The sequence below is a fragment of the Apium graveolens genome, chromosome 3, assembly GCF_009905375.1.
Source record: "Apium graveolens cultivar Ventura chromosome 3, ASM990537v1, whole genome shotgun sequence".
Lineage (NCBI taxonomy): Eukaryota > Viridiplantae > Streptophyta > Magnoliopsida > Apiales > Apiaceae > Apium > Apium graveolens.
Window position 1 is genome coordinate 31,224,852 of NC_133649.1, and position 14,543 is coordinate 31,239,394.

General features: G+C 34.2%; 1 protein-coding gene across 2 annotated transcripts; it reads left to right on the plus strand.

The window, feature by feature from the left end:
• Positions 1–4,229: 4,229 nt before the first annotated feature.
• On the plus strand, positions 4,230–11,281 carry LOC141712060 (uncharacterized). Of its 2 annotated transcripts, none has more exons than XM_074514841.1 (4): positions 4,230–4,769; positions 5,767–6,138; positions 6,215–10,538; positions 10,946–11,281. In XM_074514841.1, exons 1-3 carry the CDS (start codon positions 4,683–4,685, stop codon positions 10,499–10,501), a joined length of 4,746 nt encoding a protein of 1,581 aa, XP_074370942.1. In that variant the 5' UTR covers positions 4,230–4,682; the 3' UTR covers positions 10,502–10,538; positions 10,946–11,281. The 2 variants fall into 2 exon arrangements, with proteins under 2 accessions (XP_074370942.1, XP_074370941.1); XM_074514840.1 differs by having other exon boundaries at positions 4,231–4,769; positions 10,935–11,281.
• The last annotated feature ends 3,262 nt before the right edge of the window (positions 11,282–14,543 follow it).

Genomic DNA, 14,543 nt, shown 5'->3' on the forward strand with positions numbered 1-14,543 from the left:
GAAAATGCAAGAAAAGTTAGATCTCTCAGAATCTGATGAACTGGAATTCCACAGACAGCTCCAGAATCAAATTGAGGAAAATAACAGAAAGCTTAGAAGAAGATCCAGACCTTCAAGGAACTAGAAAAATCTGCTCAGGCTAGAGGAGCATCTTGAATTGACTGTGAGCCAAACCTTGTATATTTTGTTTAATTGAAGCACTTTCAGTTTATCTACTTATCTTTAAAGATGTATGTTCAGGATGTTTTGTTATCATCAAGTATCTCTTAATTTATGGCTACAATTCCAGTAGACATAAATTGGGGGAGATTGTTGTGCATATGTTGTGTACTTGATGATTTCATAAACAAAACATCTAAGTAGATTTTACTTAGTGAAATCATGTAGCACTCGACGGATAAGAATTATAGTCCCGACGGATAACTCATTATAGTCCCGACGGATGATTAACTTATTATCCATCGAGTGAGTAGCTTATGTAATAATAAGTTTGTAGCACAATTATGTATGCACCTTTGTATAGAATCTATAGTAGCATATAAGTCATGTTGACTTTAACTAGATATGCAGAATAGGTTGATTAATTGTAGATAAATGATGTCTTGTAATTATGTATAAGTGAAATAGAGTCAAGTGTCAAAATAGCTACCGACGGATGATTAACAAAGCCATCGACGGATGATCAAATGACTATTAACGGATGTTTAATATAGCAGTCGACGGATGATCAATTAAACCATCAACGGATGTTCTGAAAGTCGACGGATGATCATATGAAGAATTCAAACAACAATTGAACAGTGAAAGCTGACACACAGCCGTCGAGATGTATACAAACACACTGTGGAAGCCCATTAACTGGGTAATAGAGGACGAAAAGCAGCAAAGCTTAAGACTGATAGTTTTTATATTTGTTCAGTCTTTTTGACTTTGTAATCTTGGTATTATATAAACCAAGAGAGTAGCAAATAGAAAAATAACTGAGATAGCTGAGAAACACAAAAACAGAGAATTCTTTGTAAGCAGAATCATTAGCATTTCCTGTATTCTCAGTAGTTCCATTTGTAAGCAGCTGTGAGCATTCTTGCACACAGAGTCCTCTCAATATATTATATATATCTCTGGTGGAATTGTTTAAATCCACCAGAAAGTTTTTAAAGACTCTTGTTTTTAATTACTTATGTTTTGATTCAATTAAGTTTCTATTCCGCATTGTACTAATCAAAACATTATATCTATATTCGAGTTGAACATTTTTATTTCAAGAAAAAGGTTCAAGAATTCCATTCAACCCCCCTTCTGTAATTCTTGCTATATTGTTAAGGGACTAACAACAATTAATTATTAATGAAAATTAAATAATTAATAAATTCAGGATTATTAAAAAATATTAGTTATGCCAAAACATTCTAAACAAGTAATTTTGAAGTGTGCAAGTTAGTGGTAAAACTTGGGTTCAGTTCTCATTAACAACATTTTTTTATATAATAAACATGTGGGTAAATCTGTCATTTCACATGAATAAAACGTCTTTCTAATTTTATACCCATATTTTTAAAATAATAAACAAGTGGTTAAATCTGCCATTTAAATTGAATAAAATATCATGAATAAAATGTCTTACTTATTTTATATCCGTATTGGGCAATTACATATAGAAAAGATATACAATAGATGTATAATTTTAATTTATAAGTTTTTTTTCATTATTTACTATGAGATGTATACTCTACACTGATAAGTTGTTTTTAATATTTTATAATTCGTTAAAATTCGGTGGACATGCATTTGTATATATATTGTAGGATCTATTTTATTTGGTTACTCTAACTTATATTTTCCCCGTAATTTACATAATTATTTATTTAAATTTTTATACGATATCAGTATATGTACGAATTAAGTGAATAACTCATTTGAGAATAAATATCTTGTTGTTTTGATTCATTTATCTACTTTCACAACAAGATTATATAATAACACACACATATATACACATATATATGTATGTATATATATATATATATATCGTGCAATGACGAAAATGTATTTAAATACCAACATATTTTATAATCATTTTTTTGTTAAAACCAATCCTAAATCATACACGAATAAGTAGAGAGGCACAAAAATTAGAGCGGGTCCGATTAGAGTCGAACTCCAAAAAATATAAAAAAAATTAAAATCGGACTAGGTCAGACTTTTATTAAAATTGGGTTAGGTTTTTGTTGGAATTGTATATTACACCTATTTAGACTATCAAATGGGTTGGATCAGGTCGAATATAATCGATTTTTTTTTAATTTTTCTTTATCGTAATATTTTATTTTATTTTAATAATTTTGTAACTTTTTTGATTAATTTTTTAGTTTAATAAAAATTTAATACTTTTATTTGAGATTTCATAAATAAAATAAAATTTTATCTAATTTCCTATTCAACTTGAAAAATTTTAGATAAAAATTGTTTATATATAAAAAATATCTTAGCCTTTCCAAAAATCTCTATAAAATTTGGGATTCTATTTGCATCTTATGTTAGTAGGGATGTCAATCTTTGCGGCTTATGTTAGTAGGGATGACAATTAGATCGGATCGGGTCGAGTTTTCTATAATTCATATTCAAATCCAAAAATTTTATCAATACCCGAATCCGGCTCGAACCCGAAAAATATCCGAAATAAATATTCGAACTCGATCCATCATATTTCGGATCGGATTCGGGTATACCCGAAACCGATTTTTTTTTGAATTGGATATTCATATCCGAAACCCGAACCTAAACTCGAAATCTGAAAATTTGTTTAATTATTGATATTGCAAGTGCTTGGGATCGAATACGCGACTTGTAGAGAAGGAGTTTTAACGTGTAGTTTTCAACCACTCCACCACATTATTAATTGTATTATTATATGTATAGCTAACATTTAAAAAATCAACTCAATTGATACCTAATTTTTTAGATTTATTACTAAAAGATATTTGTTAACCTTATAAATTTTATCACCCGTTTAAATGATTGTATAATTATATTTCATTAAATTTTATAATTAGTTATTTTTTAACATAAATATAAACATATATGTTCTAAAAATTATATAATAATATGAATAATGTATATTATAAAATACATATATATATTATAATATTATAATGTATAAAATATAAAATTTTAATATTATATATATAATAATTCGGGTTTTTTTCGAATTTCGGGTTCAAATAGAGTATCGGATTTCAGATCGGTATACCTAATATCCAAATCCAAATCCAAAAAATTTCGGGTTTAAAAATTAAATCCATATCCAAATCCAAAAAACCGGGTTCGATAATCCAAAATTTTGAATTTCGGATCGGGTATCCGTCGTATCGGATTATTTTGCAATCCTTATATATATTAGGCTTTAATTGAGTTTTTGTTAGACATAAATTATGGTCATGCGATATTTTTATGAAATATACGTTCTGTTAGACCTGAAACCTGACGGGGATAAATTTTGTTTGATCATACTTTTTCTCGGAACATACTTTCATATTCTGATTTTTTATGTATATATGCGACTAAGCAGAAAATATGAAAATAATTTGAACTTTTAAAATCATTGTGAGAAAAATATATAATATGTGCATAAAATTTTCAGTTACGTTTGGGTAGTAATGTTGAACAAATACCGATACCTTCTAAAAAAACAAATACAATAACTCATTATAGACGTTCGATTATCAAAACTGTAAGCATGGTTGTAAAAATCGGTAATCGGCACTAATCGGTTTAAGTACCGATTACAGATTAATCGGTAAATCGAGGATTAATCGGAGGAATTAATCGGAACAAAAATCAGATATATTTATATATTTTAATAATTTTATAATATATTTACCTTATTTATTATGAAATATATAATTTAAAAATAATTTATAAATATTAATCGGATTTCAGAAAATAGATCGGCCAAATATTTTTTAAGGATTAATCGGAGATTAATCGGGGATTTTTTAAAAAATCGGGAATTTTTAGAACAGTGACCGCAAGGGGTTATACATTTTTTTATGATATCATTATCTTTAATATTAACTTTTTACTAATAATTACGGTATCATTGATTCTCAAACTACACGTTATGTTACTGATATTATCGTCCCCCTCCATTTACAGAAAGAAATTATTTTCGGATAATAAATATTTTAAAACGTATATTAACGTACATACAGTATTTTCATTTACTTTATCTCTAGTAGAGTCGTAGTACAAAATTGCATTTCATTTACTTTCTCAGCTGAAGAGCTCGTTTATTTCGCCGTTTCTCGTAGCATCGTCATCTCTCTCTCTCTCTCTCTCTCGCAACGTTATCTCCGGTTCCCGGAAATCTCTGAATATCGTTTACTCCGATCATCTCTCTTATTAATTCTATTTCTAGATCTTATAATTCAATCGAATTATTCTCCGATTACAGATAAGCCCTAGCCTCTCCGATTCTCCGACCTTTTCGCTCGAAGATTTGGGGATTTCTGTTGTTTCGTAGATATTTTCATCGATCTAGGGTTTTGCAACAGCTCGAATTGATGAATTTTGCACAAAAGCTAGGGCTTTGATTTCTAGTCATGGTGGATCAGAGTTAATTCAATTTGTTAGGGTTGAATTATAATTACTATCTAGGGTTGAATTATTTTCATCGCCGGCACATGTTGCCGGTCTCCGTTTCCACCACGCCGACCGGAGGAGGTCATTCCGAAGAATTTGCTCCGATTACTGCTGATTATTTCACAAAGGTCCGATCTTTTTCTTTGTTTTTGCGCGCTTAATCTGTGTTGGTTGTCTTGTGTGTGATTATGTAATTATGCCGATGGATGTTTGGTTGGTGTTATCGTTTTTTATGTTTCGTGTTGGATTCTCATTTTGTTCTTTTAGGTGGATTCGTGCCGGCTTTATCTATTAAGTAGAGATATATTTTGATATGGTTTTTTTGTGTGAAGTTACTGAATTTGTTATGTTAACATTCATTAGTTAATGATATGCATTGTCCGGAAACTTAACTTAGTTTTAAGCAGTTTGTCGTGTTTCTGTGTCTCATTACTGATATGGATGAAATTGGAGGTATGCGATGTCTTAAATCTAAATGACAATAAATTGCTGAAATTACTACTACTAAGATATGTGATACAAGTCTAGGTGAATTAGGATACCTGGAAACTAAATCGAAACTCTCTGCTTAAACCTCTCTATAAATATCTACATTACAAGAATTGCACATGAACTTGCAATAAACCATCCACTTAAGGATATTTTTTCAATATTAATGTCTGTAACTGAAAATTTGTGGGTAAATCCTGTGTCTCAGGTCAAAGGGTTTGATACTTTGATTTGATTGAAAGTCATGACTAATTAGCTGGGAAAATGATATGCACATCACACATTATTGTTTTATTCTTTGTGATATTTGAAGTTCATTATATTGTCCGTATTCTTTCCCCTCTAAGAACTAGTGTAGAGATTTTCTCTCGTGTTGTTAATTTGTCATTTTGAGACTTGACCAGTTGTCTGGATTATACTGTGTATAAGAACTATTTGAGTAATCATCAGTGTAAAAAGTATAATTTTTGAATGTGGGCCTTCAAAGATGTATGCCAAATTGCATTTTGGAGTTGTTGTTAATCTATTAATGCCTCAAAATGGAACCATCTTCCTAATAAATTACAGAATATTCTTATACGGAGATTATATAAATCGGTGTATCTTCTAATTCAATACAACCTTGACCTTTTCCAGGATGGGATCAAGATTTCTGTTGGTGATTGTGCCCTTTTCAAGCCACCCAAAGATTCGCCCCCGTTTGTTGGAATAATTTATAGATTAATTATAAGCAAAGAAGATAGTTTGAGTTTGTCAGTTAGTTGGCTTTACCGACCTGCCGACGTAAAGCTTGTAAAAGGTCTTCTGCTGGAAGCAGCCCCCAACGAGGTGTTTTACTCTTTTCACAGGGCCGAGATACCTGCTGCATCATTACTCCATCCGTGTAAAGTTGCATTCCTTGGTAAAGGTGTTGAATTTCCTTCAGGGCTATCCTCACTTGTGTGTAGACGAGTATATGATACTGAAGCAAAGTCTTTACGGTGGTTAACTGACAAAGATTATGTTAAAGTAAGGATATAGTTTAACTGGGTTATGTGTTTTACATACATGATTGTTGTTGACGTTTTCGTAATCTTTGATGCAGGAACGCCAAAAAGAAGTAGATCAACTCTTAGAAAAGACCAGTATAGAAATGTATGCAGGCGCGCAGCCAGGAGGTCGTTCTCCGAAAACATTAAATGGTCCACAAGTGAAGCCTAGTTCTGATAGTGCCCCGAATAGTTCATCCTCGTACCATTCTCAGGCTAAAGGAAAGAAGAGGGAACTGGTTGTTCAAGGATCCGATTCTGTGAAACGTGAGCGTACTTGTAAAGCAGACGATGCAGATTCTGGTCAGCTTCGACCAGATCAGATGTTGAAGCTTGAGATTGCTAAGATAACGGATAGAGGTGGCCTTACTGATTTTGAAGGGGTTGATAAATTGGTGCAACTCATGCAGCCCGACAGTTCAATGAGAAAACTAGATTTAACTTGTCGAATTATGCTTTCAAATGTAATAGCTGTGACAGATAGGTTTGATTGTCTAACTAGATTTGTTCAGCTCAGGGGTTTGCCCGTATTGGATGACTGGCTTCAGCAGGTTCACAAGGGAAAACTTGGTGATAACAGTAGTCCTAAAGAAGGTGACAAATCTGTTGATGAATTCCTCTTGTCATTGCTCCGAGCACTAGATAAACTGCCAGTAAACCTTCATGCGTTGCAAACATGTAACATTGGGAAATCTGTGAACCACTTACGTACTCACAGGAATTCTGAAATACAGAAGAAAGCCAGGAGTTTAGTTGACACATGGAAGAAACGGGTTGAAGCTGAAATGAATATGATTGATGCGAAGTCTGGCTCAAATCGTGGTGGTTCTTGGCCAACTAAATCCGTAAATTCTGAAATTGTCGGTCGTCGGAATGGAGAACCGACTGAGCCTGGTGTTATAAATTCCAGTGTACAATGTGGTGCATCTAAAATCCCACCTTCCAAGTTTGGCTCTAGTGATAAGTTGTCTGTTGGTTCTCCTGGGACGGCAAAACAGTCACCTTCTGTGACTGCGTCAGAAGTTGCTAGTACTAAGGATTTGAGTTCTGCAGCATTGGCCGGTGCAGGATCTTCTGATGCCCCTCTGACAACCATTAAAGAGGACAAGAGTAACAATTCTAGCCCTTCCCAAAACAATAGTCAGTCTTGTTCAAGTGAATACGGAAAAACAATTTCTTTTAGGGAAGAGGTGAGGAGCTCAACAGCTGTATCAATTGGTGTTAACAAGACGTCTGGCGGTGTCACACGCAGTCGGAAGTCTAACAATGGCCATAACGGGACATCTATCCAAGGGATTCAAAAGGAAATTAGTATTGGGAAGATGAGTTCAGAACATAGGAGTTTGTCCTCTGAAAAGTCATCTCCAGCAAGATTAACATCCGAAAGAACAGCTGATGCACCCCATGTGGACAATGGTAACAACAGGAGGCTCATTGTTCGGCTGCCAAACACTGCTCGCAGTCCTGCATGCAGTGCTAGTGGTGGGTCTGCGGAGGATGTTTCTGCTACCTCTAGTAAGGGTTCTCCATTGATGCAAGTTGAGGAGCCTGTAGGACATGATGGGAAGGTAAAGGGGAAAATGGGAACTTTTCAAAGGAATGGTGCTCCAAATGTGAAAGTGGATACAGATCAGCATAAAGATGGATTGCCTGTCTCTGAAGATGCCAACATGTCATCTGGTGGTCTTGATGGTGACGAACAGAGTAGAGGTGGACAGTGCTCTGACAAACTGACAGAAACAGCTAAAGATACCGGTTCTCCTTCGAGGATTGCAACTAAATCAGGTAAATCATACGAGGCTTTATTTAGCTCCATGAATGCGCTGGTTGATAGTTGTGTGAAGGTTTCTGAAGCAAATGTTACTACATCGGTTGGGGATGATATTGGAATGAATTTGCTTGCCAGTGTTGCAGCTGGGGAGATATCTAGATCTAATGTCTCCCCTTCCGGCTCTTCTGGTAGAAAGTCTTCATTACCCGGAGAGCCTTGTTCTGACAATGGTAAGAGAGTGAGGCCAACTGATGAAGACAGAGATCAAAGTGAAGATCACCATAAAGAAGTGTCGAACGGGGGTGCCATTGTAGGCCATGGTAGCTCCAATAACTCTTCACATATAAATCCTAGTGCAAAATGCACAGATGTGCACGTGGAAAAAAAGTTGCCTACAGCTTTGTTAGGTTGTGAAAAAAAGAATGTGGATTGTGGTGCAACATTAGATACTTGCAATGGCCCGGTTTCAATATCTGACAAGCTGCCAGAACCAATTCAAGAAGACTCAGCAGCCATATCTTCTGAAAATGTTAAGAAAAAGGTAAATGTAGCTGGTGATGAAGTTGACCAGTTTCAGGAACCACAGAAGCCGACTCACACCCGGGCAAGAGATGTTAATGCCTCAAGCTTGAAACTCAAACGGGGAACTGAGAGTTCTCATGAGACTCTTCGGGTCAATGGGGTACCTGTTCTACCTGATGATTCAGCCACACATGCAAACTTGGAGGTTAAAGCTAATGAAGAATCTCCATCTTTCTCATCCTCCAGTAGGGTTAACGAAGAAGAGAAACTTGTGAATAAATTGTCTAGTATGCATGGAAAAACTGAGGATACTGAATTGCTGTGTTTACCTCCTACTACAGTTGAATGTAGGAAGCCAGAAGCTGCAAATGATGGTGAAATGAATTTGCAGGCAAAGCAGAGGGAGGAGCAAATGCTTGGATTAAGCTCATTAACTGTTCACCCCGCAATCGGAAATTCTCATGGAAATTCAGAAAAGAAGGATGTTTGTAGTTCTTATTGTACCGGATCTCCTAATATGACTACCGCTCTACCTGTCCAGGATTCTAAGCATCTGATTAAGTCTAGTGGTTACAAGTCGGGTGTGGCAGAAGAATCCGCTTGCATTCCTGATATTTCTACTGTACCTGTTTCTGTGGCAGATTTGACAGTAAAAGTGGACTTCGATCTAAACGAAGGTCTTCCCATCGATGATGGGAGCTCTGTTGAGGTTATTAAATTGCCAGCTCCAGGAAATATGTCTTCCGTTACTTTGCCTTTCCCTTTACCAGTTCCCATCTCATTGGCTGAGGGTCGTCCTCCTTCTGTTACCATTGCTTCTGCTGCTAAAGGTCCATTTGTTCCTCCGGAAAATCCATTGAGGTCAAAGGGCGAACTTGGCTGGAGAGGTTCTGCTGCTACCAGTGCATTTCGGCCAGCTGAACCTAGAAAGAACCTAGACATGCCCCTTTGTACAGTTGGTGTTCCTTTAGTTGGTACCTCGGCAAGTAAACAAAGTCGCCCTCTTTTGGACTTTGATTTGAATATTCCAGACCAGAGAGCAATGGAGGAAGTGGCTCCTCAAAAAACTGTAGCAGCTGGCTCGGAAACTAGACACAGTGAACATACTGGGGGTGGTCTAAATCTTGATTTGAACATAAGTGATGATAGTCCTGAAATTGGCCACTTCTCAGTTAGCAGTTGTAGAATGGAAATGCCAAAGAGGCCTGGGGGGTCATCTTTATATAGTGCGGAGTCTAACTCATCAAGGGACTTTGATTTAAACAATGGGCCTGGTCCTGACGAAGGGGGCAATGAATCTGTGCCACATGCTAAAATTGGTATTCCCTTCTCTTCATCAGTTCCTCCTGTCAGAATGAATAATATGGAACTTGGAAATTTTGCTTGGATTTCTCCGGGTGTCTCATATTCTCCCTTAGCAATGCCTCCTATTCTTCCTGGTAGAGGTGATCAGAACTATCCCACTCACCCTTCAGCTAGTTCACAGAGAATCATGCTTCCGCCTGGAAACACTTCATTCAGTCCTGAACTATATAGGGGTCCGGTCCTGTCATCATCTCCTGCAGTTGGATACACCCCTAATATCCCATTTCAGTATCCTGGGTTATTCCCATTTGAAACCAATTTTCCATTGTCATCTAACTCGTATTCTGGGGTTTCATCACCATTTACAGATTCATCAATTGGTGGTCAACATTGCCTACCTGCTATTCCCTCACAGTTGATGAGACCTACCGGAATGGGGTCAACACACTACACCCGACCCTTCGTTATGAGTCTTCCTGGCAGTACTAGTATTGTTCCAGAAAGTAAAAAATGGGGTAGTCAGGGTTTAGATTTAAATGCAGGGCCTGGAGGTTCAGAAGTGGACCGGAGAGACGAAAGGTTACCTTCGGCATTAAGGCAGCTTCCTCTTACTGCTTCACAAGCATTACCAGATGAGCAATTGAAAATGTATCAACAAATGGCAGGAGGGATAATTAAAAGAAAGGAGCCTGACGGGGGATTCGACGGAGATAGGATTAACTACAAGCATCCTCCATGGCAGTAGGATGTGTCACTAATCTGCATGAAGCCTTCGAATGCTGGTGAGTACATTTCTGTCTTTCGTAGTAATTTGATTGGTATTGTTTGGATTGTACTTGTTTTTTTGCTAAGGAGGATTGTACTTGTTTTTTTGCTAAGGAGGATTGTACTTGTTAATCCTCAGAAGAGTTTATTCACTGTTTTTTTTTCTGATGAATCCTGCATGCGTATAGGTTATCTTCTAGAAGTGGGTGGGCACTTATTTATTGTATTTGACGATATATACAAAGTTACCTAGTTCTCCCCAGACATGAGTTAAATATTTTTTTAAAGAAAAGTTAGAGCATATATTAAAATAAAAAAGGTTTTATTTTTAATGTAAACACATGTTCTTATAATTTTTTTTCTTTGCTCTTTCTCAAACATGTCAAGCTTTCGGTTCTGATGCTGCTTAATAGTTGCTGTGCAGGTTCGATGTGGGTAAGAGACTCTTGAAGTTCTGATGTTTAAGTTCATTGGAGCTGTGTGGGACTCATTATTTGTGTTAGGTTCTTTAGAGCTCTTATGTTCCTCAAATCTGCTACAACTGAACAAGCATTGCGATGTTTCAGAACCCGTGTAGATATTTAACTTAAAAGCATATGCTCCGTCCAGAACTAGGGAAAGAGATTTTGACTTGTATGTATTGCGCCAATTCTCACAATCACATCCTGATTGTTCATTTCTTTCAATTTAAAGAGGATTGGGTGTATAAAACTGCCCAGGCAGATGCTGGTTCTGTATGTATGTGGATTGTTCTCTGTTCTGTTTTCTCGGATTTGTCATATACATAGTTTTTAGTGTAGTGCTGACTTTCAAATTTTGGTTCTCGTTGAAACATAGTTGAAATGTTAATAATAAAGTGCATTGGTTGGTGCCAATTGCTAATGTTAGGAAGAAAAAGTGCCTATGATTCTTGTAGCCCAATTATGTCCTAATTTGTAATGCTACTATTTACAACTAAAACGACATGTAGAGTCTACAAAGGTCTCAAGCAGGAGCAAGGAGTCCGGATTGGATTTGAAGATTAGAGATAATTGAATAAATTTATTCTATTATTCCAGTGCTATTTCTGTTTTTTTGGTAATCATGTTTTGCATGAGAATGATTTGCGAAAATATTATTATGTAGTAAAGAAAACTTCATGTTCATGCTATAGTGAGTATCGGTCAACCGTTTAAAATCATAGAACTATCAATGTTAATATGCATTTGTAAACTGGTTTAGTGTTTAGACTTTGTGGGATGTAATCATGTAAATATGTAATGATGGGCTTAATATTGTTAGGCCTGCTAATAAATAATATAGTATTTGTTTTTACTTCTGTAGAGGTCCGATGCATAAAATAGTCCTCCCTCCGTCCCTTAATAAGTTTCCTATATTCACTTTTGACATTATTCATCGTAAGCAGTTAACTATTAATTTATGTATAATCTATAAGATTACATTGTTATGAGTGATTTTGTTGAATTCGTATTTACGAGTACTTTAATACAATAAAGTTTTTATATTTAATACCAATACGAAATTAAAGATATTAACAATAAAAAATGTGCATTGACAAACATGAAAACATTTTTAGGGACGTAGTGTCCAACACAAATAGAAAACGTTTTTAGTGATGGAGGGAGTAAAGGAAAGGAAAAATTGTTTGAAGTAAAGATAAAGCGATTAAGAACGAAGAATGTAAATTTCTTTAAAATGTTATTATGAAGTAAAGTGTTTTAAATAAAAAAATGGGGCCGGTTGTTATTTTCTCTCTTTAATTTCTATTGATATAAAAAGCGAGTAACTATAATATGTAAAATCTGAAAAACATGAACATTGTTAAAAGCCTAACTAATGAGGCAACCCTGTCTTTTATTCCAAAACATAGTACTTGACCTCTTCTTCTATTTTAGTTTCTTTCTTGTCTTGTTTTTTTCCTCCTTAGCCAAAGTCTTCGGATATACATTTAAATCTATACTATACTATAATAACTGGAATGAGATATAATTTGATTTAACAGTTATTCCCTAAATTTGATTATTAAAATAAATAAATAAATAGTGTTATATCCGTTAAACTACTAATTTAAACTTAGACTACTTATACTACCAAACTATCACCACAACTTATCTTATTATTAAAAAATAAATAAATAATAGTATATATCCGCTAAATTATTAAATTCTTAAACTACTGCACATATTTTACTTATCTACTAAACTACAAGCACGTGTTATTCTATTATTTTTATCCTATTATTTTTATTATATATTTATAATTATTATATATTTATATCAATATTTTAAAATTATAATATAACAGAATAGATAAATTTTTTAAATAACAACAGAACCCGTGAATTGCACGATATTTAAGCTAATATCAGTGTTCCAGAAATCGCTAGGCGTGCCAGGACGGTGAGGGTACCTTCGAGAGATTAATCGGCAAGTCGGAGATTAATCGGACCGATTAATCGGAACATTAATCGGAAGAATATAAATATTATTTTTAATTTTTATAATTATATAATGATCAACATGTCAAATATTTGTTTGAAAAAAGAAATTAAAATGGTATTAAACAATATCTACGCATTTGACATACGTTATGTACTAATTATTGAGTTTACAATATTAACTATATTTTAATTCATACTTTTAAATTAATTATAATATGTTATTTTTATATTTTAAGTGAGAAAATAAATATATTAGATTACCTGTTACTTCTTACCAATACTATATATTTTAAATTGACATGATATTGTGTGAAATTATGAAGTTAATGATTTAAAATTATAAAAACGTAAAAATAATATTTTTTTAGTTATTTTCCGCCTAGACCGCCTAGGACCGATTTTTGACCGCCTAGGCTGCCTAATCCCGATTTTGACCCGATTTTTTGAAAAAATGCCTAAATCACCGCCTAGATCCGAGTCGGGGCGTTTTACCACCGCTTAGCACCTAGGCGCCGCCTAGGCGGCCCCTAGACCGATTTTTAGAACATTGGCTAATATAGTTAATTACTACAACACTTGTATGAACAAGATTGCCAAACATAGTTAATTACATAATAGTAGTACTTGAGCGGCCAAACATGTGAAATCATAATTTTTGAACTAAAATATTTGCATTAAAAAAACAAAAAACTTTACTCCGAGGCAATATTTTATTAACCCTGGTAGGTTAAAAATTCACATTCAACACCTGAAAAACGGTAAAGTCACTCTCGTGTTCTAAAGTTTGAATAGTGAAATGTCAATATAGTTTTGTTCTTATTAACAAAGATCAAAGCAATGAATGGACTAATAGGGAGCAACATGTTGTTTTTCTTGTTCCCAAAAATATAAGTTAAGATGCTGAAACTCAGCATCAAAAGCACCATCAATCTGTCACGCTCTTGCGTCACCATCAAACCGCCAATTTAAATTTTTCTCATAAAGATGATAGTTAGATTATACATATATAAATCGTATTTGTGAGTTGAATGAGGAATAAAGTTTGGTTCAGAATTGTTATATGTGTGTGCAGTTTATAGATACATCCACATCTACTACTACATCAATAACAAACACATAAAGCATGTGAGATCTCAAGCAGAGATGGTACACTACTCCTCCACTCCACTTTTCTTTTTCGTACTTGATTACTGTTTTTTCTCCATTCTTTTTATTTAAATTAATTGTGTATTATTGTTATTTTTATTCATTAATTAAAGAGCTTTTTATAAAAAAAAATCGAGTTATAATTTATTTATATTTTTTCAAAAACACGGTGTATACCAGACAACCTCCTTTTATCATCTTTTTGCAAAAACATGGATATTTTTTAACAATTGCTTTAATTAAAAAAACGTTAAGATATTAGTTTCAGTAAAACTTAACTAACTAAAGTAATAAATTTTGAAAAAATAATCGACGGAATTTCCGGTACCAGTTTGATTAATAAAATAAATATTTTCAACAAATGCATGAATAATATTTCCAAAGAAAAAATGTTAAAGGCTCCATAAAAAATCAAAGTAATGATTACAAAATTTTA

What these genes read in the sequence shown, in the direction of transcription:
- LOC141712060 (XM_074514841.1), top strand. Translation starts at nt 4,683, where the DNA reads ATGTTGCCGGTCTCCGTTTCCACCACGCCGACCGGAGGAGGTCATTCC. An exon ending in CTGCTGATTATTTCACAAAG is followed by an intron (nt 4,770 to 5,766) that starts GTCCGATCTTTT and finishes GACCTTTTCCAG; the next exon opens with GATGGGATCAAGATTTCTGT. An exon ending in CTGACAAAGATTATGTTAAA is followed by an intron (nt 6,139 to 6,214) that starts GTAAGGATATAG and finishes TCTTTGATGCAG; the next exon opens with GAACGCCAAAAAGAAGTAGA.